Source organism: Argentina silus (assembly GCF_951799395.1).
Source record: "Argentina silus genome assembly, chromosome: 2".
Taxonomy (NCBI): Eukaryota; Metazoa; Chordata; class Actinopteri; order Argentiniformes; family Argentinidae; genus Argentina; species Argentina silus.
In genome coordinates this window covers 20,708,159-20,733,556 of record NC_139656.1, presented here as the reverse complement: position 1 = coordinate 20,733,556, position 25,398 = coordinate 20,708,159, and the positions used below count along the sequence as shown (strand labels likewise).

The 25,398-nt window shown below is 42.8% G+C and overlaps 2 protein-coding genes across 4 annotated transcripts; both read left to right on the top strand.

Moving 5' to 3' along the window:
* The first annotated feature begins 2,407 nt into the window (after positions 1 to 2,407).
* gig2o (grass carp reovirus (GCRV)-induced gene 2o) lies at positions 2,408 to 3,508 on the top strand. The gene is made up of 2 exons (XM_083665447.1): positions 2,408 to 2,473; positions 2,629 to 3,508. Exon 2 carries the CDS (start codon positions 2,643 to 2,645, stop codon positions 3,261 to 3,263), a length of 621 nt encoding a protein of 206 aa, XP_083521573.1. The 5' UTR covers positions 2,408 to 2,473; positions 2,629 to 2,642; the 3' UTR covers positions 3,264 to 3,508.
* A 137-nt stretch (positions 3,509 to 3,645) lies between these two features.
* Positions 3,646 to 18,172, top strand: snx19a (sorting nexin 19a). 3 transcript variants are annotated; one of them, XM_083665446.1, is made up of 12 exons: positions 3,646 to 4,052; positions 5,110 to 6,657; positions 6,859 to 6,997; positions 7,111 to 7,211; positions 7,322 to 7,441; positions 7,608 to 7,726; positions 8,011 to 8,104; positions 8,303 to 8,450; positions 8,994 to 9,117; positions 16,628 to 16,812; positions 16,948 to 17,035; positions 17,191 to 18,172. In XM_083665446.1, exons 2-12 carry the CDS (start codon positions 5,128 to 5,130, stop codon positions 17,318 to 17,320), a joined length of 2,778 nt encoding a protein of 925 aa, XP_083521572.1. In that variant the 5' UTR covers positions 3,646 to 4,052; positions 5,110 to 5,127; the 3' UTR covers positions 17,321 to 18,172. The 3 variants fall into 3 exon arrangements, 2 of the variants coding, with proteins under 2 accessions (XP_083521572.1, XP_083521571.1); XR_014554111.1 differs by lacking the exons at positions 16,948 to 17,035; positions 17,191 to 18,172 and adding an exon at positions 9,597 to 9,687 and having other exon boundaries at positions 16,628 to 16,755; XM_083665445.1 differs by having other exon boundaries at positions 16,628 to 17,035.
* The last annotated feature ends 7,226 nt before the right edge of the window (positions 18,173 to 25,398 follow it).

Genomic DNA, 25,398 nt, shown 5'->3' with positions numbered 1-25,398 from the left:
TTATGAGTATTCATGAGAACGCCATGGCAGGAGGCAGCAGGGAGGGGGGGGGGGGGTCACACCTTCCCTTTGTTCCTGTCGTCAAACCATACTGTAGACACAAATTCCCCATTCTGAGGCTCAGTTGGGGCCATGACAGACTTATCAACAGACCATAAACCATGGAGTACTGACTTTGCATCAGAAGGTGAAAATGACCAACACCACCCCCACACCCTAAGGAAGGTGTGAGAGAAGGAACTTTCAAAGAAGGCACTCACACACGCATTACACACAGACGAAAGAGTCTGTGCCCATGATTGACTGATAATTTCTTAACACATTAGAAATACCAACGTATAATAAAGTCATCTTTATTAATCTTTACAAATTCCGTATGTGTTCCTTAGTGTAGTAATAAAATGATGAACAATTAAAGAACTTACTAAGATATTTGATATACATCAAATATCCTTCAGATTAGTGATATGAGACTGTTTAAATAATTATTCTGTAAAATAACAAATCTAAAGTTTAACTTAAGAATCTCTGCTCAAAATTCTTCGTGGTGCCCTCAGGTGATTACAGTATTCATTTGAAATAGTAGCCAAATTAATAAGTAATTCATTATCAACAGTATTCAGACCCCTATACCCGCTACAGCAAGCATAAGAGAGCTGTCAATGTATAGTTTTGATTCTAGGCTTTCCGTTTGCCTTTGGAGTCTGCTATTGTTGTCTGTCAACATGATTAATCACGTCTAGGATCTCTAAAAAGACAACAGGAGGCAGGAGCCTGTCACTTTGGAACAGCCTGTCTGGCCTGCCTATGTCAGGGAGTCAGAGACTGTGTACATTTTCAAATCACGATCATCACTTTAATTTGATTTAGTCTCTTCTGAATCTCTATCTCTGTATTGTAAACTCCCGTATACTGATCTCTTTATTTATTTTGTATGGTATATCCTTATATATATTTTTATGTGTTGTACAGTGTATTGAGACCATGTGTAAAATGAACTTTAAACTTAAATAAAATAATACTGAAAGTTGTGTCTTGATCTTTTAAGTCTATCGTCGTGACAAAGATCTCTGCTGCCACCTACTGTGTGGGTGATAAGTGTTTTTCACTTTTCCACCCCAAGTAATAAGAGGTGTGTTCTCCGCGCTCCAACTTTCTCCATCTAGCTCCATTACGATTTCCGGTTTCGCTTTTCGCGGCTTCAAAATAAAAGCTAAACAAAGATAAAACATTAATGGAAAATGATGGGATCACAATATTTTCTAAAAAAAAATCTGGAATAACGACAAATTACCCAACAGAAAGTATATTGAATTTTGAAAACGTTTTTTTGATATTCAAAATGTATATATTGGTGCAATTGCATGTCATTTTACACATGCCTATTATATTTGTATAAACTGGACTGTACATAAGTATTTTTCAAAGATTTCAATTAATGTCTGGTACCACTCTACCCGGCAACACTTCTAGAATATGGATCAGATGAGTTTGAGTCTAAAGCCATGTCTTGGCAAATGTTTTTGGCTATTTACTCCGGCCATACACCTCAAAGTGTCCTACTTGCACTACGTTGGACACATAATGGACTGTACACAAAATATTTTCCAAGGCTAACCATGATTTTTTACTACCACTGTACTCGACAACACTTCTAGTACACATATCAGCTGAGTTTCAACCATGAGGGATGTCATACGAACAATTATTGACACTTTACTGTGTCCCAACAGTTAAAAGTGCCACCTCTAAATTCATCATCATCATCATCATCATAACTCATAGACAAACTGGACAGTGGTAGTAAAAATCATGTTTAGCCTTGGAAAATGTTTCGTGTACAGTCCATTATGTGTTCCGGTGCAGGGTTGGACTGACTGCTAACTAACCACCTCCTTACTGCTCTGAGCATCAATCTTGCTTTATAGCCATGATATAATTGTTGGAGAAGTTGTATTTTGCCATTGATGCTCAGAGCAGTAAGGAGGTGGTTAGTTAGCAGTCAGTCCAACCCTGCACCGGAACACATAATGGACTGTACACGAAACATTTTCCAAGGCTAAACATGATTTTTACTACCACTGTACTCGACAACACTTCTAGTACATATATCAACTGAGTTTTAACCATGAGGGATGTCATGCGAACAATTATTGCCACTTTACTGTGTCCAACAGTTAAAAGTGCCTCATCTAAAAAAGGGGATTAAAAAAAGAGGATTAAATATTTATTCCCAGGTATATTTACATATAATGTGTGGTTGCTTTGTCCATATTTAGTATTTATAAATGCTGAAACAAGTTTAAAGTGGGCGCTATTATTTTGAAGAAATCGTAATTTACATACATTTACATTGACCGGAAGTAGGTGGGCGGTTTCGACTATTGGAGCTCAGATTACAACAGATAAGTAAAAGTAAAACCTAGTTGAGAGGTTTGGGAATAAACGAAAGTGGAAGTTGCAGCGCACGCAGGTAACAATCATTTACTATGATTTACGTGTTTTTTTAAATATGAATTCAGTATATACCTATTGTAATTGTGTCCTTGGACAACTGAGGATGTTTAATGTTATGGGCCAGAAGCCTATTCGATTAAAATAGTCTAAAATGTCCTGCATTTTCTACAGACTAATTTGCACTCATGAAGATGGAAATCACGTTCTCTGGTTGGAATGCAATGGAAGAGAGAAGGCCACTTCGTGCAGGTGAGGAGCCCAGGACAGGACGCGTCTATACCATGTTCCATGGCACACTCCTGAGCCATGCCCGGGCTATAATCTCCAATGGGTTTCAGTGCTCCAGAAATGGATTGTTGGGACCTGGGGTGTATGTGAGCCGCAATATCGATAAGGCCAAGTGCTACCCTCCAAATACTGACAAGAAGGACTCAGTAGTATTCAAATTAAAGGTGTGGGTAGGCAAAGTCAAGAAGATCGACTGTGATAACCACCCGCATCAGAAAACTTGGCACCAGAACGGTTATGACTCTGCCTGGGTGCCACCAAACTGCGGCATAACCACTATTAAGTCTGGCCGTGAAGAGGACTGCGTGTGGGATCCCTCCCGGGTTGTAGTGGTGGATGTGGCCTGCTGCATGGATGCAAAAACGCGCAAGGAGCTCCGACGGTTGATACGCAGCAACGGCGGGTGCAGCCATTGCCACCAGGACACCATCTCTGAGCCTCACCCTCTACAAAGCTGCTGGACCTGCAATGAGCAGATTTGCCCCTTTCAGAAAAAACATGTATGCAAGGCTGAATAACAACACGTGTAGGCCTGTGCTGTTTTTGCGTCGTAGCAGTCCGTGAGCAATTGCCCATCTCCATGGGATCAATCAATTATAACCGTAATCAAGAAGGCCATGATGCCTATGTTGATTCGTGGTACTCTTTTTACTAGGCTACATTGCAAAGAATAACAGGCAATATGGTCCGTAGGCCACTCGGCAGCACGGAAGGCTATGCATGTTAATACTTTCATATTTTAAAATAAAGAGATGTCATGTGATGACATGTATTTGTCTTTATTTCATGTGTTATGCTCATGCCATTCCTTAGACAGGTTGATGGGCTATATAGGTCTCAGTCAGTCCTACTAGTCTGGACTCAGGGCAAAGTCATATGAAAGCAAATTGACATGCGTCAAGACCATTTATTTTCCAGTTGTCACCCTGGAGGATAGAATGAACGTGTAGAAGAAACGTCTAATTTCCCTCTGGCTGGTTTCAGCCATTGATAATACCAAAGAGAGTACGTTTGATAATACATACGAACGATACGTATAAGGTTTCAGCACCTGCACGATTGGTGATTGGAATGCCATCGACCATTGGTGAACGTTGGGTGGCAGTAAGTAGCAATATTAGAGTTGTAGGGACTCGAGCTCGCAGACGAGGAAGGGGGCACCATGGGAACCAGGAAGTAAATAGATGTCATTGAAGTGTAAAGTTCTTCCTCTTTGACAGCAGCTAGAAACCTTGAAAACATAGCTGTTTCTTCCACATTAACATGTCTGGGTTGGGCCTTGTTTGTGCATATTTATCACGTTTCTGGTACGTTTGCTGTCTTCATTGTTTCACAAATTGAACAAGATAAATGTATTTTACATTTATTTTGAAACTGATTTATCTAACGACCTAGCTAAACATAGCTAACAAATAGGATTACCAGGTAGATGCTAAATGGGATCCAACAGTCTTTATACTGTATGTACCATAAAATTGCAACCTATTTTGGGACAGAAAACAGCCCTAAACCTTTAAAAAGATGAAAAATGAGAAATTGTATGTATGAATTTCTACACAATTTTATACATTTGAATATGTAACATGGCCTCAGGAAGCCAAACATATAAACAGTATTTCACACCAGTGTTTAATTGATGCTCTGTAAGAGATATTTATATGATAGCTGTGTGTATCGTTTTGGTGGAAAGAATCAGTTTTTTCATAAGAGAGAACAGAGTTTTGACAAAAAGATATTCATGCAGTGTTCATGCAGTATCATATTTGAAGTTGATATTGCAGTCTGGACGCAAAAGCGTTTCCAGCCGGCATCACTACCGCATCCCTCTCCCCACCATGTGCAGTAGGTTAGGTTAGATATATAAGCGGTAAGGCATGATTGTTGATAACCATGGTCACAATTTACTGAGATTATCTGTCGTTAAAAGCTTAGTTTGAAATGCGGGAACAATAACTGGTTTCAGCTATTACAGTATCGGTCAAATTGGGGAAAAATAGGCAGATAAATACATGAATTATGTAATTGCACCAATATGTACACTTTAAAGATTAAAAATACTATTTCAAAGATGGATTTACTTTCTGTTGGCTGTTATTTGTCCATATTTCAGCAAAAATAATAGAAAATATTGTGATCCCATCACTTTCCAGTCATGTTTTAGCTTTTATTTTGAAGCTCGTAGTCAACCTTGAGATATATTTTCCATGCACCTTCATAGGAACATTTACAGAATGAGTTGGTAGTTAATAAGATTAATAAGCATCATTAATAAGAACTAAATAACCTACATGTTATTGTTAATGTTCATACATAATGTAAATGTGTACATTTTGAGTGATTTCTTGCTATCCTTTACTCATTCAGGCCTCAGCACTGAGGAGAATGCCTCCCACAGAGGGTTCGGGTCCTAACCCTTGGGCCCTCTCAGAGCTACTTGGGCAGCGAAGGCTCTTAGGTTGTGGGGCGCTGTTGGCATGGTTGGTCCTCTTCCATCTGTTGGTGAATGTGTGGCTGCTCTGCATCTTCACAAGTCTCCTAGTGGTTCTGGGAGGTTGGCTTGGGTCCCGTGCTGTGCTCGATGCTAACAGCCTGCTCCACCTAGAGCACTTTGTTCCTCTTGGTAGAGTGCAGCCAGCCCTCCACTCCCCTGAGAGTGAATGGAGGTTGGACCATGAAATCCACAGTGCTGTCTACAAGGCGATCCGTGACTTTGTGTCCTCCTGGTACCGCACCATACTGTCAGAGGAGGAAGGGGAGTTTGAGCGTGAGGTGCGGGACGCCATGCTGGAGTCAGTCATGGAGCTGAAGGAGCGGGCGCGGCGGGTGGACAGGAGAGTGCTGGTGGAGAGGGCACTTGAGCTCTGCGGCTGCCACCTACAGAGCTACATGACGGCCAAGGAGGCGCAAACAGAGGCAGGGTTGCAACAGAGAGACAGTGCCAGCCTTTGGAAGTTCTACAGTGAAGAAGATTCTCCCCACTCAGCCCTGAGTAGTGCAGCCACTGAGCTCAGTTACGCCAGGGCTGTGGTGGATATTCTTCTACATGTGCTTGTCCCATCCCCTCACCTGGAGACCAGGACAGGACGCTACGTGGTCGGGGAACTCATCACATGCAACGTGCTACTCCCCCTTGTAAGCCGAGTGTCCGACCCTGACTGGCTCAACCTGACAATTGTTGAAGTATTTACAAAATCCAGAGAACAGCCGGAGGCCACTCAGGATGAGCTCCGTCCTCTGTACAGGAGTCAGACCCTGCATGAGTCCTGGACCACATGCCGTTCCAGCTCCTCGGTTGAACAAGACCTCTCCAGCAACAGTTCAACTGACAAGACAGCTGCGCCAGATACCATTGATTTGACTGAGCCATACCAACAGATGCAAGATTTGAAGGAGGATGCACAGCAAGACAGTTGGGCAAGCCTGTCATGTGCTGGTAAAGTTGACAGTTCCCCTCTGGATCTCCTTAGACCTTGCAGAGCCAACTGTTTATATCAGGATATAGACTCAGACCAGGAGTCTCCCTCATCAGAAACAAAAAAACTCTCAGTTGAGTCCCTAATCCAGACAGACTCTGAGGAAGACCAGACAGACAGTTTCTGTGACTGTGCTACTCCAACTGCCCTCTGTGGTGTGGTTGGCTTTGAAGATGAGGCGTATGGATGCTTTGGTCCCCTCAAGGCTCTTGGGCCGAAGGTGCTGGTGTCAGAGGAGCCACACTGGCCAGCTGGCATATCCGAGGAGCTCTCCCAAGCATGTGTCCCAGGGGGGCTGTGTCTAACCCCCTTCAACTTTGAACCCCTCAACAACCCAGATGGACCTGTCATCATCCAGAATCTGCGCATAACTGGCAGTGTCACAGCGAAGGAGCACCGTGGCACTGGCTCACACCCCTATACTCTTTACACTGTGAAGGTAACACGTCAAGATACATTCAACATGCCCAACACAATGTTCAGTGCCTGAATGCTTACAGTTATAAAGCCATCTCCAAAGGCAGGAATCAGAGGAATCATATAGGCCTGCAGTGGTCCTTTAATCAGTAGAACATTATAACTAATCACTTACAGTATAATATTAAACTCACATGGTCTAATTTCTGTTCCATTTCTACAGTATGAGACTATTGTTGACTCAGAAAACCTGGACAATTTGCAACATGTTGCTTATCACACTGTGAACCGTCGATACAGCGAGTTCCTTAATCTGCAAACTCGCCTGGAAGAGAGGCCAGATCTTAAGAAGATGATAAAGAGTAAGAGGCCCATCCTCAGCATCAACAGAGCATTTTTCTGCCAGTGCACACTATCCTACATGTAATGTATAGTCTCTATTCTTACTAAAGGATGGGCATTTTCTGCATTTCAGATGTCAAGGGACCCAAGAAACTTTTTCCTGATCTTCCATTTGGAAATGCAGATATTGACAAGGTGGAGGCTCGGAGAGGCCAGCTGGATACATTTATTAAAGTATGGATGGACATGTTATTTTTTTCTTTACAAGAATAGTGTCCTGATTCGTTTGTTCCTGTAATTTGACTGTTGCATTTGAATCTATTTTCTATTTTGTTTTTCTCCAGCAATTGTCCACAATCCCTGAAACAGCCCAAAGCGAGGAGATGCAGGAGTTTCTGGCACTTCATACAGATTCCAGAATGTCCTTTGAGAAAAAGCCGTTTGTTATGTCGAGGATTGATAAGGTATTGTACCTACAACATTCAAATAGTGTCTACTGGAAGTTGTGCTTACTGATGAGCATTTTGGATATTCACACATGTATGTGTATGCAAATGGTTTTAGTAAAGCTAACAAGGTTTTTTCTTTGTTCTTTGTGCCCCCTGACCTGGTTATTTGCCTCAACTGAAGATGGTGGTGAATGCTTTAGACACACTGAAGACAGCCTTCCCTCGCTCAGAGCCTCAGAGCCCCACTGAGGACCTGGAGGGAGACTCTGATGGGAGGGCTCATCCAGATGGCAGGAAAAGGTGAGTTCTGACACTGTCAGTCACAAATTAGTACAGGCTAGTCAGTGGCCAATGTGTCTCACCATCACAAGTTTTACACATTACTCTAGGGAAATCCAAATCAAAACATCTGAAAACCACCCTAGTAATTCATTAGAGGGTGATAAAGCAACTACTTTTCACTAGGCTCACTAGGTTCACTAGGCTCCCCTGGCTTAGCAGATGTTGTCATACTGTAATGTGACAATGAAACCGTCTTGTTTTGTCTATGATGGTTGTTTGTTTTTGTTTGATGTTTGTGTCAGGTCACGGCTGAGGTTCTCCAGTAAAATTGCCCCCTCACTCAATATACCTGACATGCAGCCCAAAGTGACATACTGCTTCAGTGAAGGGAGCACTGTAAGTTCACAGCCATTACCCCACCTTCTCCCCCATGGGATCATTTTAGTCGTTTCACATGGCTGAAGCAAACATATATTCTGGTGCAAGGCCATCAATGTGTAAGAATGTAATTTAAATGTCATCACGGGACTGTTTAAGTTGAACATATTCATAAATATTTTGTAATGTTTTACGGCTATGTTTGCCATTTTGAAGGTGTTTCATGGCCTGTCCTTGTCTGGACTGGAGAGCTTTATTAAGGAGCAGGAGAACCTTCTAATTGGGCCCTCTGTGAGGGACTCTGAGCAGGGCAAGGGGTCCAGGGAACAGCGTGGGAGTCGGGAGAGAAAACCACGCGGGACAGGTACGATTATTCTACTAAGGCATCACCCCATTCCTACAGGACAGACACTTGATGCAGTGCTGTGAATCTCGGCTGATCTCTACTGTACAGTAGGTCTTGTGTCTCAGTGTAAATAATACAGAGATATCATGACTCTTCAAGACATTGTGTATATGCAGTGTATAACCGAGGCTTTCAGGGAGAAAGTGCCAGGTTAAGTGGTATCTTAGTCTATCCATTTGCAGCACCAGACAGTTGTTGGGATTTTGATCCAGTTAGGATTTTCTAAATGAGTGTAATCGACTCAGAATTATGCCCAAGGAGTGGATGTAACGCTGCACAGCCACTGGAGGGCAGTATCACATCACTGGTCTGAGGGAGAACTGTGTAGGCCTGTTATTCTTGTTCAGAACTGTTATGCGTTTGCACTGTGTGTTTTGAGGATCCCAAGTCATAGTCAAGGTATGTGATAATGTACACTTATTGTGTGTGTGTGTGTGTGTGTGTGTGTGTGTGTGTGTGTGTGTGTGTGTGTGTGTGTGTGTGTGTGTGACTGTGCTTTAGACACCGCCGTTGCAGACGTAGCTCTGAACATCTTGTGTCTGCTGATGAAGGACCAGTGGAGTTGGTTGTGCACTGAGAACATCCAGAAGACCATCAGACTGCTGTTTGGCACCTTCATCGAGAGGTAGCATACCCGTCACACCAACTAGAACAGCATCTATGGAACAGTGTTATCCCTTATACATGTCTTATACATCTTTTACATATGGGGCATCAGTAATTCAGTGCACCTTTTCCCCCCATGCTTCTGTTATATAACTGTACACATTGTATAAGTTGCCCCTGTCGTATTTCAGATGTCATATAAGACTCATATAATAAGCCTGTGTCTTTTTTTAAAACATTTTATTTGGGTCAAAGTGTTGTAGAAGACACTGTCTTGACCCATACAACATAAGGTCAGCTAGTTGGCTATCACATTTGTGTTGGGTGAGATTTCCTACAGCTTTAGGATTTTGACAGGTCTTCAATTATTCCTGTAAGCAGCTGAACATCCAGACACTGAGTGTTTTTTCATATTTCTAGGAACTGTTTCCTGAAGTATTAAGTAAGAGGTTTGCTGCAGTTAAACAATGCAGGATAAGTGTCTGTCTTTTCCATTAGGACAGTGCATGTCTGAAAGGCTTGGAGAGGGAAGCTCTGATCGGAGGTGGAATGTAAGGTTTTCAATGGAAGTGTCTCCCTGCACATGGAGGTAGTCCAATTCTACCCTTGCAGCGCCAAGGCTAATATTTGTTTGCACGCACAGTGAGCAATTTTTCCCTCAGCCACACTTGCGCTTGAAGCCTTACTCTACCACAGCTCACACTAACAGAGGCTCTGGTCTTGGCTGTGCATGGAAAACTTCTGCCTCTGTTAAAGCTTCTTAATTACCTGGGTACAGGTAATACTTTGTTAGCATGAGAAGCCATAAAAAGAGGCAATTTGATTGAGAAACATACATATTTTATATGCGCACCTCGGGTAATAGTGAAATGTTTATTTTTAATGACAGAAATGCTTGCATCATAAAAGCAATTATTATTTTTTTATTTTTTTTAAATGTAATCCCGATTTTGCCAGTAGTGTTTAATGACCATAATTGTGAACAGTATTTGGGGCCCTGCTTGTTATGAAACACACAGACCAGGAGAGGTCCCGTCTATGGTTTAAGAGATGGTGCCATGGGTGAGAGCCAAGACAGATGTCATGGGGCTGTCTATCTCTGTCTGTGTCCACAGCCCGGAGCAGCCCAGAGCAGCAGGGGGTACACTCACATGTCTGGGAGGTGTTTGGGACGACTCTGTTGACAGTAGGTTCAAAGCATAAGGCCAGAAAATGGTGCTAAATGCTATTTTCTCTTCATGACATAGAAATTTGTTTTCTTAAATAGAATAATTATAGAAAACTTATTTTCTGCCTAATCTGTCTGGGGAATGGGAACATAACATAGAGTTATGGGAGTAATTGATAGTGAGTACAGTTGATGACCCAGGCTTTAAAAAGCCTCCGGGGTTCTGCCTATAAAATGGTGTCTGGGCACATAGTGTTCTGGATCTGGATTTGTGCTCTGCCTAGTAGTTGGGATTGGACTGGGCCATGAAGTGTGTCGAGCATACTTTGAATGAAGGACCACATTGGGTGATTTATGTAATGCAGTTTGGCAGGAAGCACTCCATCACCAAGGGTTTGTGACAGGATCTGCACCTGTGTCTGATATCTAGATTCTGTCGATATGACTGATGGTCACGGCCACAATCTCTATCAGCCCTATGTCATTGCATTAGGTTTTGAATCACTGAGCAATCAAATAAACAAAAAAGACAAACAGGCTCTTGCGTACCCAAATATGGTGGTGCCCAGGCACTTCCCCTAACGAAGTACTGTACTAGCTCTTTATTTACCTTTCAACCTGTGTATTTCATTCTGCAAGTATCCATGTTTGTAATAGATTTGATTTATTATTACACAAGAAGGCAACACACATACACATGTATACCATGGTGTTACTGGAGTATAATTGCTTAGGCACAGGAGAAAAGAGAAGGAGCTCTGTCTTTTCTGCACATTTTTTGGGAAGCATCTCAGTATCCAGCATTCAGGATGTCAAAATCTGGTGAATGTTGCACATTTTCAATGATACTGCATGGAAAGAGGTAGAACTATGCACCACCAGCCCTAGCCCCTTCCCAGCGATTTTAAGAGCCATTTCTTTCGCTGGCCAGACACACTGAAACAATGGAATTACATGTTAAAAGATTTAGACATGCAGAAGGATCCCTCATGTACATGTAAGGTTGAAAGACATTTAATTGCAGACAGATGTCAGGAATGTTGATGATGAGGACATTTTAGTTTGTCTTTAATTCTAATTCTGCTCACCCGTAGACCGAGCAGTGTACTGGCAGAATTAATCGACAGTATTCAATCCCATGTTGTTGTGAAAGACATACACACACATACACACTTCAAGCTTCCAGTTATTGCTCCCAAAACAGAGATTCTTTCGGCCTGGGAACAGAGTAGAGAATTTTGCCTGGTCTGGAGACTTTGGCTTCTGTTCCCCATGATGCTCCAGTCAGGAGAGTCTCCCTCTACAAAGGAAGCCTCAGCAGGTGCTTGGTCCAAGCTATCCAGAACTCTCACAGTTTGATGCATTCTCTGGCATAGTGGCAATGGAACGGTTTTAAACAGACTTGTTACACAATGGTACTGATACATTTTATGTCTCCACAGACTGTGAGGAGTTTCATTCCTCAGTACACCCTGTACTGTGGCTAAATGGAACAAGCTTTTGACCGAACAAGGCCAGTGTACACACTCCTCCTCCTCACCCTACTTAGTGTCATGGGAAATGAGGATATACAGTACTGTAGCCTCAGAATTGATAAGGAGGGTCCTTGTTGGTCCTTGTTGGTCTTGATGACTAATAGTCTTCTTTAATAAGATGGAGACAAAGAGTGAATAACAGAGTGCCATGTTTTGAATGTCAGTTTTTCAGTCTGCCCTAATATGACCTCCACACGCACACGCACACGCACACGCACACGCACACGCCCGCACACGCACACACACACACACACACACACACACACACACACACACACACACACACACACACACACACACACAAACACATACACACACACACACACACACACACACACACACACACACACACACACACACACACACACACACACACACCACAGCCCATGATAGTAAACATCAAACACATGATGTCAGAGTCCCAGTAAACACAGTGGTCCACAGTGAATATCGTTCAAGTATGCTCCCAAAAAAGTGCCTGAGTGGAAACCCGATTCTAGGGGAGTAATATTAGCAGTGTTCGCGGTAAACACTCTAACCATAAACTGTCAATGACATGAAGTCACTGGTTAATGTGGCTGCTTTTGAAATGCCCCCATATCATCTCTCCCCCAATTCTGGAACAGCGGAGGCTGTAAGGACCCCGCTCTTCACATCACCATTTGGATGAATAGGGGGGGGGGGGGTCGGGTGGGTATTTCTGCCCTGACTTCCATCTCCCAATGAGCTGCTTGGCAGGCTGGTTCAGATGGAGGGCATGGTGAGGTTGTTTGACCTAAAATGGTAGTTGTGCAGCAATGGCCTGTGCAGCAATGTTGTCCTGTTGACTAGATTTGGGCTGCTCTCCTGTGTTAATGATGCCTTGTTTCTCAAGAAGTGAGGGATTCCTGAACGGTTTTAATGAGGCTGTGGTTCCCTGTGGCCCAGGTCTGCATTATCAGAGTACAGGAACTGAATGCTTGTTATTAGCTAGGCTAAGCTGCATCTAAGCGCAGGACGCCTGTGTTTGTTCATTACAGCCTATACAGTGACATGTGCTGAACAGGTGTGTTACTGTCTGGCTGAGGGAACTCTGCTCCCACTACAGAGAAGATCTTGTGCACTGAGACCAAGAAGTGCTCTTATGCATGCTAGAAAGGGCTATTGTCCTACTCTACACCTTATGAAGTCATCTTATTAAACTGTTACCTGCAGAAGAAGCAGTGTATAGGCTTCAGCTTGATGATTGAGGTTGTAGGTATTGAAAATGGCAAATCACAGAGTATGAATTAGGCTGTTAGAGAGAAGCTTTGAATCCTAAGCAACCTGCCCAGTGGTGAGTACATGTTGTTTGAAGTACAGTAGACCAACATACAGCACTATAGCAGGTATCAAAGCTGTGTGTTGGAAAACCTTGTTAGTGCATAGGTGAAGTTATGGGTTACTTTCTTTTGGGGCTTTTGACAAGCCATAACTTCTGACTTAAAACATAATTTTTGGTCATTAATAGAACGCTAAAGAACACATCTAATGAGCCGAGTTGTGAGACATCAAATCCCTATTGTTGTCAGCAGGGGGCAGAGCACAACCTGAGATGTCCTGGTGTTGTGGGCTTGCCAGTGGTCATAATCTTGCTGGATAGGCCATAAAGCTGTTTGGAGAATCTCCCTGGAAAATCTCCTTTATATGGCCGCATATAAATCATGTGTAAAACTTGAGAGGATTTGTTTGGAGTTGTATGTCCTGTAGGAGTGTGTTTTATTAGATGTAGAGTATTTGGATGGGCAGCTTGGGTCAAAGGAGCTGTCATCATTGCAGCAGCTATACCCTCTGCAGTCTGGCCTAGCACTGGGATCAATTAAGTCTCCCCCTCAACATCATTATCTACCACCAGGAGGCAGCATACACCAGTAAGCTCGACCACAACACACAGCAGAATGGCTTTGACATTTCCATAGTGGAATAGAATGTTTCTATATTGAGTTTTGATTGATATTGAAGCATTACTCTTATAGTACAATTCAGATTGCTTCTGAGTCAAAATGATCTCAAGTTCTATTCACCAACACATGGTATATACACATTATATTGTCTACATGTAAATGAAATAATAAGCTACAATCCATATGTGTTGATTATGTGTGTTTATCAATAGAAATATATCAACACCATCACCTTGAGTCCTCTGACTGGATATGACAACAGTAGCCAAGCCATTTGATCTGTTAGCGTTGGCTGATTAGCAGGTGTAATGTGAGCAGGTTGTTTGGGTCAACCTTTACAGGAAATGTTGTAATGGTAACTCAGAGCCCTATTTGATCAGGTGTTAAATGTATCGCCTGCGTCATAGTTGGGGTGACCCTGTGGTACCAAAGGGCACTGCACAATGGGCCACTCAGGTTGCTCTGACTTTTCCATAAATGTGTTGTGTCTCTATCCACTCACTCCCCACTGTGTGTGGGCAGACATTACCTTGAGGCCAGACCACAGTGTTGTTGGGAAAGTCCTGTGATCCGGAACGGTGAGCTGTGTCTATCCACACACCCAGCGGGAGGCAGGCAGGCAGGCAGGCAGGCAGGCAGGCAGGCAGAGGAGAGGAGACGGCACAGAGACATTAACATCTACTGGTAGTCAGCCAGCACACAGCCTTCCCCACCCAGCAGTGCTTTATCAGACAGCTGCAACAACCGCTCTGACCACTACATCTGGAGTCACAGTCAACGTCTTCACCTGTACGGAGTAGACAGACACGTTTGGAAAGTTGGAATAAAAAAGTGTTTTTTTGTGAATGTTTCCTCCCTAGCCCTAGGTACAGGCAGCACATTCCTAACATAACAATGCATTTGACCCTCCGTGATCTTGGGAGAGAACTGCCTATCTGAATGAACATCGTTGCTTGAGCAGTTGATATGAAAAGACTGAGCAAGATGTACATCACACTTAGTTCTTGTCTTGCATTCAGTTGGCTGGTATACTGTACATTGGCAGGTTTTGAGTCACATTGTTCATCTGTGACGGGGGGATATTTATTATTTGACCACTATTGGTAAGGAACTCTTAAAACACACTTATGTAACTTGTGTTTTAGAAAGAAATTGGACTGTGTGTTTTTTATGTTATTGGCAATATGTATCTTAATATGGGTCAAAATGCATAAAACATTTATAGTTTATGTCCAGGGGCCTCCTGTTTTATGGTCAGGGCTGGCATGATCAGAGTGCACAGTCATGCAAAACACTACCAATCTCTTGCTCAGAAAACCAGTATATCACTGAGGATTTAGCCCACCTATTAGATCAATACTGGAGATAAGAACATAAGGTGACACATGATCAGTCATATTCATGCATAAACTATGTAAAGAGGCCTTGATTGGCCCTCTGTGCTTAAAGCGTTCTACTTGAAAATTCTTATTAGAATTCGTCTTTGTGCTGCGGCTTGTGCCACAGATGTTCATACCTTGGGTCAGAGTTGACAATTAAAATGCCATGGGCATGACTTTACCAAGCTTGCTAGCATGAATTAGTAGTCCTCTCCCCCCTGAGTGACAGAGAGAGAATTACAGTAAGAGGACAGTCACAGGACTGCAGGTGCAGCTCTGAAATGGGATGGAGATGTTTGTTGTATGTATGTCTGTTGGAGGGTGCTCTGTTTCTTGGTGCTATGCTACATCCCCCAGACCAAGCAGCAGGCCCCCAAGTGCACCACACCCAAACTCTGAGTCACAAAAATAAATAACCATGGTCAATGGCTGTGATCCTGCAGTTTTTGAAACGTACAATTACAGCAGCCAATGAACCACCCCATTCACTGTCAGCATACGAGTTTATGCATGTAATTTCACACTTATTCACAGTCTGGCCTTCCTATTGAAGATTTAGAGGTGAGATTAGGGCTTCCTCAGGGTCTGCACCACTACAGTACATTAACTGAGGCATTGTGGTCTAAGCGTTGGACTGCGTCTCTTTCAGAACTGACGTGGCGGTGTGGATCAAACGGCCACACGGCAGAGTATACCGTAACTACTTGGATGAGCCATATAGGCTGCATGACATTGATGAACAAACCATGGAAACAAAAGCAGAGAGCAGAGCAAGGTCCTCTCCCCTCCAGTAGACCTCTAGGAGCAGCTGCAGCCTGTAGCTCGTGTTACGGCCCAAAGACCAGGAAGTCAAAACAGCTGAAACACGTAATTAGATCAGACACTCAGAAACGAGAACAATGATTTTTCGTGGAATTTTGGAGCGTTGCGTAACAGCATCTGCAATACGTTATTTTAATGCTCATTGGTCTTGTCTTGCCTCTATCAAATATGATGGATTGTGAATGTTAAGTCTTGCGTAATCCTTTATTGAAGAAAAAAAGACTTGCATAAAATAAGTACACTGTGCTGTATTTGCAAATGTATTTCTGTGGCACTAAATTGGATTTATGAGTCTAATGTGATCTTAGTGCTTTGTTCTAGTCTGGCCCTCTACTAACATGTCTGTCCACGTTCTTGGATGGGAGCCTCATACACATTCTTCTTCTGGGGCTTCTGAGGTTCACTTAATGTATTCATAAAAGTGTTTTCCCTGCCATGGTTTATGGAGGCTTAATCCTTGTAAAGTGTACAGTACTGTGTGTGAGGGTTGAGGTCACCTTGTTGGTGTGTTATGTATCATCACCTTCACACTCACCGTTATAGTATATGTACTTTATATTTTTCCCACTGTATATTTGCATGGGGTATTGCTTGCCTGTGTGCTCACAATGTTGTTTTTGAACCACACCTGTGTGTTTGTGTGTTTTGAGTCACATCTCTATTTTTGTCACAGACTAACTTTGTTCCTCTTGGCCACCCTCAGATGGCTGGATGTGGGTGTGGCCCACCTCACCAGTGCTCCATGCTGGGTAATCTACCTGCAGGTGATGCAGGAGGCGGTGTGGCCAGGGGGCATGCTGCCTGCCCAGCCCCGGCCTGAGCGCAGCCCTGCACAAAGAGAGGAGACCAGGCAACAGTGTCTGCACTGCCTCATGCAACTGCTCCCAGGTCAGTGCCTCAGGAGTCAACAAGTGTATCATATCGTATATTCTTTAATTACCTTTTTCAATTGTGTGTGTGTGTGTGTGTGTGTGTGTGTGTGCACGCGCGCCTGTGCGTGCACTCGTGTGTGTGTGGGTGTAGATCTCATCCCTGACATGCTTGGCTCTGAGAAGTACAGACTGAGCTGGGAGACTTTGCTGGAATCTCTACAGGACCCCCACATCAACAGGTGAGTCATCATCGCACTGAAGGTGTGTGTGTGTGTGTGTGTGTGTGTGTGTGTGTGTGTGTGTGTGTGTGTGTGTGTGTGTGTGTGTGTGTGTGTGTGTGTGTGTTTGTGTTTATACTGGTATATTTAAATTTGAATTATATGATTTTGCATAGGCACCTGGTATACTGCATTTGTGACCTGCTGCTGGAGTTCATGGTTCCAGAATCTTCTGAGGAGGGGTTCCAGAGCTCCCTGCTGCACAGTCTGTCTGGGGATGTAGAGAGGGTGTCTGCCTCAGCTTGACAACACATGGACATGAAACAGAACAAAGAGTTTCCCTGTCATTCTTTCCCACTACTGTAACAATCTCCCTCCTCCCCATCTTCTCTCTATTGCTTTCATCCACTTCCCCATTCAAGTGTCCCTCTCTGTCTGACTTTCTTTCATAACCAGCATTAGGTGTGAGAACAGTCCCTTAACCCCCCCCCCCCACACACACACACACACACACACACACCCTGGCTCAGAGTGGCTTGTTACCCTGGTGACCAGGGCCCTGCTGGGTCTATAATAATGGGACCAGTGCTTTACTGGAAGTGCTGATGTCAGTCTTAGGGGAGGGATTGGGCACTTGAACTCCATGCACTTTTCTCTGTGAGCTTTATGAATATTATTAAACCAGTCTGGTGTCAAGAGACGATGAGGAGAAACCCAGTGATATCAACAGATAGAAATAAGATGACTCAAAAATGGAAGATGCTTACAGAGAAGTGAATGATAGATAGTGTTGGATGTAATCTGACGACTGTCATGTTAATACTGTGTTTTAAGTACATGGTTGTAAAGAGAAATACATGTAGTTCATATTTCCTTGCTTATTTATCATGTTTGTATATACTGTATGTATGTATGTATGTATGTATGTATGTATGTATGTATGTATGCATGTATTTTATTCATTTATCTATTTATTTATTGGATCATTGATAGCACTTTATTTTGATTATCACAAAATGCTGTTCTGCAGTGTAAATGAAGACTATTTTTGTTTATACCTGTAACTGACCATTGCTTGTATGTTAAAGTACTGATGGGTGTTTAAATTCTTGACTAAAGATTAACCAAACGTAAGCAAAAATAAATCTACATGCAAACCTTTAATCATCTTCATTTTTCCATATGTGAAATGGCTTACATTTATCCTGAATAGGAGCTTACAGAGAGGTGCTCTTTTTCAGTCTAACTGGTGGCATTTCTTGTTGTGCATCAAGTGCTTAACCCATGTCCACCCAACCCATAGACCACAGCAGTAGTGGGAAAGACTTATCCAACCTGACTTGTATTTCTTACTTATTGTGCTAGCACTGTATGTTTGACATACTTTCAGTAATCCCTATGTTGATAGTATAGGATCGATGACAGTACATGCACCCATTTTTCCATGATTCACCAGCAACTCAGAGGCCAAAGTTTTCCTCTGGTAAATATGAGCAGTGTTGCTTACAGTGACCTAGATGTAGGAGACAAATGGTCAGAAGGTATAGGTTTGTGTAGATGTAACAGAATCTCTTCTTGTGTTGTTTTTAATGTGTTTATAACTGTGTGGAAGATTAACAAAGTGTATTAGACAACTTCTGACTTGTTTTGGCCTTTGCTTGTGGCCTTTTCTCTTTTTGTGGCCCAATTTCTCCTGGATGAACATCACTCCCTAAGCTAATGCTTTTGATCATACGACTTAGTTAAAACTGTGCTGATACCTTGGCAAAGCTGTGAGTTTTTTTCACCTTAAGTAATTTTCTGTCATCGTTAAGATGTTAATGCTGCTTTGACTACCTGTCCTTATGTTGAGCACTGATTTGTCGGATCAATGACAAGGTAAATGAGACATTTAACCTTTCCCAGAACTGGTTTATGTCTCTGTAAGAAAAACACAATTTTACAGCAACTTGTGACTTCTAATAGTCCTCAGTGTCTCCATAACTTTGGTCCTCCACTGAGACACAAAAGTCTATTGTGGCTACTCAGTTTCCACATTGTCAGGCTGTCGCGCTTTGGACCCTGAATTGGATGCAGCTTCAGCTGTCTGTCAAATGGGGAAACCTGAGCCAACACTATGAGAGAATCAAATGGAATTGAATTGAATAAAGTTTTATTGTTATTTTTATTATTTTATGGATGGTCCTCAAATGTCTTGGAGGATAATCAAATCTGTCTGTCGCCAATCATTTGTTTGCTTTCTGTACAAACAGTCACAGATATGCTTTACAGTCTGTACAAACACTTTGATTCTTATATCATCTTTATAGTAGACAATGTGTTGCATTTGACTATTAAGTCATTAAGTAGTCATAGAAAATGAAAACCACGTGAGCTTGATTTCTTTCTTCCTGTGAACTTTCCAGACAATTATCATATATCATATCATATTTCTAGAGTTATGGGTAAAAGTATACGATTGGATGAAAGGTGGATTGAGGTGCTGCTATCTTGGTGAAACACTGCCAAAGCACATTGATACAATCAGGGAGGTGTTAACTACTATAGCCCTGCGATCAGGCCAGGTTTGATGGGGATAACAGTGAGGCCTCTCTCACTGCAGTTGGCAGGAGATTGAGGAGGCAGTGCTTTGTTTTAGGAGATACTGGCAGGTCAAAGACTTTGTCACGTTTCTATCTGCCTGACTGCTGCAATGCCTGTGTCATTTGGGGATTGAGTCGTCGTGAATGTGCATGTGCTTGTTAGGAATGTTGAGAGTTCAATGTTGGCCCATGGTTTTGAATCATTATATGATATATGATTTAGTCTCTGGCAGTTTATGAAGGGAAATTAAGGCAAATTAGTTTCCAATGCTGTTAGTGACTTTGCATCCAAATAATAAATATCATGTCTTATTCAAAACAACAGTACACACAAACATTCACATTCAACAAACATTCATCAAAAGAGACTATAGCTGTCTCTCTCTCTCTCTCTCTCTCTCTCTTTCTCTCTCTCTCTCTCTCTCCGTATCATCACCTTCTCATAATGCTGTGGGCCTGTAGTACAGTATGTTGTGAGTTGCTCTGCCTATCCTGGGTCAATGTGACATTGTGGGGTGAGTGCTGAATCCCTGTGGTCTGGGCATCACTGCTGTAGCCATTGGCAGACTCTTGGGTATGGACAGTCAGGGGCTAATCAGGAGCAAGGTAATTCGCTGAGTAGGAATGTCATGCTTCCCTGACTGCAGACAGACTTCCCAGATTCTGCAGCGACCAGTAGCAGACTTCGTGAGGACCTTTTCCATACAATTAGTTTTAATCAAGAAAGAGGACAGTGATGACTTTACCGTCTCCACAAGGCTGCTGCTGATGATAAAGATGATTACAATAAGGATTACCCTCAGCTGTGGTGCAATGATGCTATTAGGGTGTACAGTATGGTAAACTTACTACTGCGAGCATGCAGTAGAAAATTATGTCAGTCCTTGAAGCACAGATAACAGTGAGAAAGATTGTCTGTGTTTGAATTAGGTGACAAAGTTCAGTTCCAAGATTGTTTGGTTTTGAAGTATTATATTTGTGATGGATCTCATCCTTGGGGCTCCTCAAGCCACAGGAACAGACATGTTGTACTGTATGGGTATTGACACTATGCCTTAGTATTAGCCTGGTCCCCAACATGAGGGATATTTGGGAGGAAGAGAGCTAGTGCACTCAGATTGCTTCCAGGTTCCCAATAGACCCGAGGAAAAATGAGGCCTCAGCCAACATCAACAGAACTATGGATTGAGAGAGAGAGCTCCAGAGAGATCTGGAATAATTAAGATCAGGTCCAAATCCGAGGGCCATCTGTCAGCAAGGGGATGACGGAGCGGCCAGTTCTGGCTGGTCGACTATTTGCGTTAGCATGAAGGATAACGTGCTAAAGATAAAAAAGAGAGCGCGCCGAGCCCCGTCTGAGAGGTGATTACCCATATCCTTCACTGTCCACAACACCCTGGTTATTACGTAAAAAACATGCCCAACTCTGGACCAGAGAGAACTACTGAACGTGTCACTTCCTTATGTAAGAGATGTAGGAATGGTATGCACATTCAATTGAGCTCAGATGAGGAACATTTTTTAAATATTTACTCTCCTCACGTGCCCTTTGTGTTTTCAACACACACCAGAGAGCAGCACAGAGATTATGACCAAATTAGGACATGTGATGAATGCTTTTCTCTTGTTTCTCACTTCTGCGATCAAGTCCCAACTGTTGAAAAGGTGCAGTTGAACCAATAATAGTAGTGTTGAAATATTACCCCTTTAGCCTCACCAATATTGATAAACAGTACCATGAATACACAGTAATATGAATGTGCTCAGGCTCAGGGTGAATCATGAACAGCTATCAGCTGTGTGAAACCACACACCCTGTGAAGAGGACTTAGAGGCTTACTACACAAAACAAGCTCACAACATCCTATTGGTTTCTCTATTCAGGAAAACAGTAACAACATCTGTCAAACACTAAAACCTGCCACGAAGACCAGCCCTCCAAGAGAGCTTGTAAGTGTTCACACACCTGCCAAGAGGTAATCTAAACCCCACAGTCTCTGTCCCCAGTGTCTTTCCTGCTATGACAGCAAAGATGGATGTTCTGTGGTTAGGTCGGTCTGGTCAGAATGACATCTGGGGGGAGGGGGGGATCTCCAATGTGAGTACCTCCCACTGACCCATTAATCACCCCGATTGAAACAGGGTCCCTTACCCCCATTGAAAACGAATCACCCTTCATTTTCTTCTGGGATAAATTATCTTTTTAATTTGACTGAATTGACTTCAACCCTGAAACAATTACATATTAAAGATCTCTTTTCAAGGCTTGTGTTGCTAAGACACAAGTTGTCTTCTTATCAAACATGTATCCTTTATGTGTAAAACCCCCAGTCCCCCATTTCATAATGACTAGCTTGGGGGAAGGGTGAGGGGGGGGCTATGGGAGACATGCATGGTGGTGGTCAGGCTGAAGCCCTTAGTTACACTGCAGGTGGGAATATTGAGAACCTCATTCGCTGCCAGAGGGGGGTTCCTCAGTGGAGTCATAATTTCCAGTAAGACCATCACTGGAGCTGGTGCTGTCTGCCAACAGGGTCTCTCTGCCCAGTGTTTTTCCCAAAGGCCTTTGGTTATCTGACTCTAACATAAGATAATCTACATGAAGATGCGTCACAGTGCAACCATTTACTGTAAGCGGCCGAGTTTACCCTCCATCACCATGACCTCATTACCCAGACGCTCTGAAGATTTTGATATGGGACATTTGTCATCGGTAAACAAATGAGCTAAACTGATTAGTTGTGTGTCTCTTTTAAGTCTATTGGATTAACTATGATTCACTTTATATGAAATTATATGGAAATTATTTGATCAGAAAATAAATCATATTTTGATTTGTTCATAGACCATGAAATCTTTCAGCAGCTGCAGTCCTTCAAAAGTAAGGTAAAGTCAGCCATTTTAATTGGATAAAACCTTGGTGACAGTTATTGCTTTTGTGGTGCTTCCAAAGGTCTCATGTCAATGTCTTTTTAAACGGGCCACACAAGATGAGCAGACATTTTAGTGACATCAATTACAAGGAATGATTCCAGATTCTACCGCAGTCCTTGTGTACACAGAAAATACACTTCTGGCCTTTTAAGGTTGCGTAATGGCCACGATAAACGCTGATCCTCAAAAGCTATTCTGACACGCTTTGCTTTTTGGCATTGGCAAGATAAAATGTTCAGATTCAAATCTTTTTTTTAAATCTAGTCCTGTATATGACACACAGGGACTGGGGCTCCTGAGCGTGGCTCTCCTCCTCTCCTGCCACCTACCCAGACCAAGAGCCCTTCTGCATTTGCATAGAAGTCATCCATCTCCAGTGTTACCTCACACATCATACTCCCTTGTGGCAAACATAAATATTGATACACACAGACGCTCCCCTGCTCCCTTATTTTCTTTCGTTGCTGTTCTAGTGCCTTTGATTGTTTTCGTTCCAGTGTGCATGTTCTCAGCGCTTGTTCCACGTCTGCGGAGGCCAGTGTCCCAAATGGCCCCCGTTAAGTTACGCTTGTGTGTGTTCTGTATTTTTCAGGAAATTAGAGAGCAACATGGGGTCAGCAGAATTTATGATGCGATGCTGAGCCGCATGTCTTTGACCCAGGCAGGGGAACACGGGGCGTTTAACGGGACAGTCCTCTGGGACTGATGAACTTGCTCTGACTGTAGTTTATGTTGTTACCTGCCAATAACCCCACCGGCCAGACACACTACGCAGACGCGATGTCTTACTTCAGTGAGGATGTGCTCTATGATCTATCGTCATGGTCTATGACCCGATAAAGCTGGACAAAACAGTGACTGTGAAATGTGTTGATATTAGATAATGCATTGTATATTTTGTCACTTTATACTTTGTGGTTGTTGTCCATGTGCCGTGCCTTGTAGCGAGTTTAGACCGATGACCCTTCTTCTTCAGCAGTGAGAGTCTGATACACGATGCATGTTCAAGATAATAAAATCACTTTGAAGAGGTAAAATTGAATAGGCTTATATTCACTGTACTGTACACAGAGAGAAGTGACACAGAGACTGCAAAGTCCAAAGACTCTTCAGAGGGTTCATGCATAAATGATACCATTAATGATGACGTTATGGGAATATTGTCATAGTAGAGAAATGAGAGAGATCCGCACACTGGTTGCTGTTCCCGAAATGTGCAGTTTATTAGGACAATTCTTCGACCCAAACTAGGTTTTCGTCTGAACAAAGGGCAAAACATTAAGTGCATCTACTGTATAAGCATTCGTTTCAATCAGTGACGTGCTAGTCCGGTGAGTCACACAAACGGACAGACGATGCGCTGCGCTCTCCGGCGCCCCAGTGCGCACAGAATGAAATCCAGATCCAGAACTATTCACAAAACATATTTACAAATTGTGACATGTTAAAAACTGTAGTTTTTAGAGCTATGTTGTTAATCCATGTAATCTGATGTTTACAGTCTCCAACGGCTTGTTGTAATCACATTGATTACTGTGAACTCACATTTCTAGTGAGTCCTAGTAAGTGAGTCTAGTAAGTCCTGTGGCTGCAGTGTAATCTGCAATCCTACAGAGGGCAATGTAGACTCATTTTTCTTTCACAACGGTTATCAGTGGGGTAGGACTGATTACCAGGAGATGGCAGTGCAAACTAAAACTAAGGACAACCACCTGTTTCCACTGGAAACCTTCATACACAACAGCCACTATTAAAGTAATAAACTATTAGAGAGACACTGATTTACGCTACCCGGTCTTATCTCCAACCCCTTTCTAAACTGTAACCCAGGCCTCATCTGATCCTACTCACAGTTGACTACAACGACAGCTACAACCAGGTGATTTGTTGATGGAACAAGTAGGTTGGTGCCTAGCCTGAGGGATATTTGTCTCTTTATTCACCACAGTGGGGCTGTTCATGAACATCTGTGCCCTTGGAGGCATGTTTGGGTGCTACAGGGAACTGCCAAAGCCAATCAATAGTCAAGTCTTATTGTCTATCAACTGTTGGCTCTCTAGAATGAAGTTTGTTTTGTGCCATATCACTGATATTGATATGAACTTGATGAAAAACAAACCAACATGCACACAATGGATATAAAAAGATAACAGAAATCTAATTGAGTCAGCGATGTTTTGATGTCAAACATCTGCATTCTCCCTGTATTGTTCCCATTGGTGAGAGAAGTGCCCACAGTGGAGATGCGGAATGTTGGCTGGTCAGTAGATTGAGAATGAGGCTGCACCAGGGAGAAACCACGATCTGTGTTGGATATGGTTTTGCATGTTTACATTCATGAGGGATTTCACAAAATGACAAATGGTAAGCTAATGCCAACAAATGTTATACAAAAATGTAGCTTAGTGGTTTGGGAAATGGACTGACCAGCGTTAGATTCCAGTGCAACAGGAATGTCAGGGACCTCTAGTGGGAGTGTGCCACCTCTCTTTCTACACCACAATGTCTGCTACAGTATATGGCTTCTGCAAAGACAGGATCTGATCCGCTCTCTATCTTTTTCTCCAGGGTTCTGTCAGCGCTTTGTGGATAGGGCTTAGTGTTGAAAAACAAGGATGACGTAGTTTAGTAAAGACGACACATGCCTTCTGACAGGATGATTGAAGAGGAGGCCAAGAACAAAGTTACTGAGGATTGTCTTTGTGTGTTCTCCATGGTGAAGACGGTGGGTTAGACAGAGCGTGCAAAGCTTTGAATGTTTCTTGTCTTTATGGGAAGAAGATGGTCTTCCAGTTCTGGAGAAAAAAAAGTTCTATGTTCTAAACAACATTGGTTGCCCATTTTGGAGATCTGCCCCTTGTGTGTCTC

Coding starts and splice junctions, on each gene's coding strand:
- gig2o (XM_083665447.1), top strand. CDS start 2,643: ATGAAGATGGAAATCACGTTCTCTGGTTGGAATGCAATGGAAGAGAGA.
- snx19a (XM_083665445.1), top strand. CDS start 5,128: ATGCCTCCCACAGAGGGTTCGGGTCCTAACCCTTGGGCCCTCTCAGAG. Junction 8,105..8,302: donor GCTTCAGTGAAGGGAGCACT/GTAAGTTCACAG, acceptor GCCATTTTGAAG/GTGTTTCATGGCCTGTCCTT. Junction 9,118..16,627: donor TTTGGCACCTTCATCGAGAG/GTAGCATACCCG, acceptor GGCCACCCTCAG/ATGGCTGGATGTGGGTGTGG.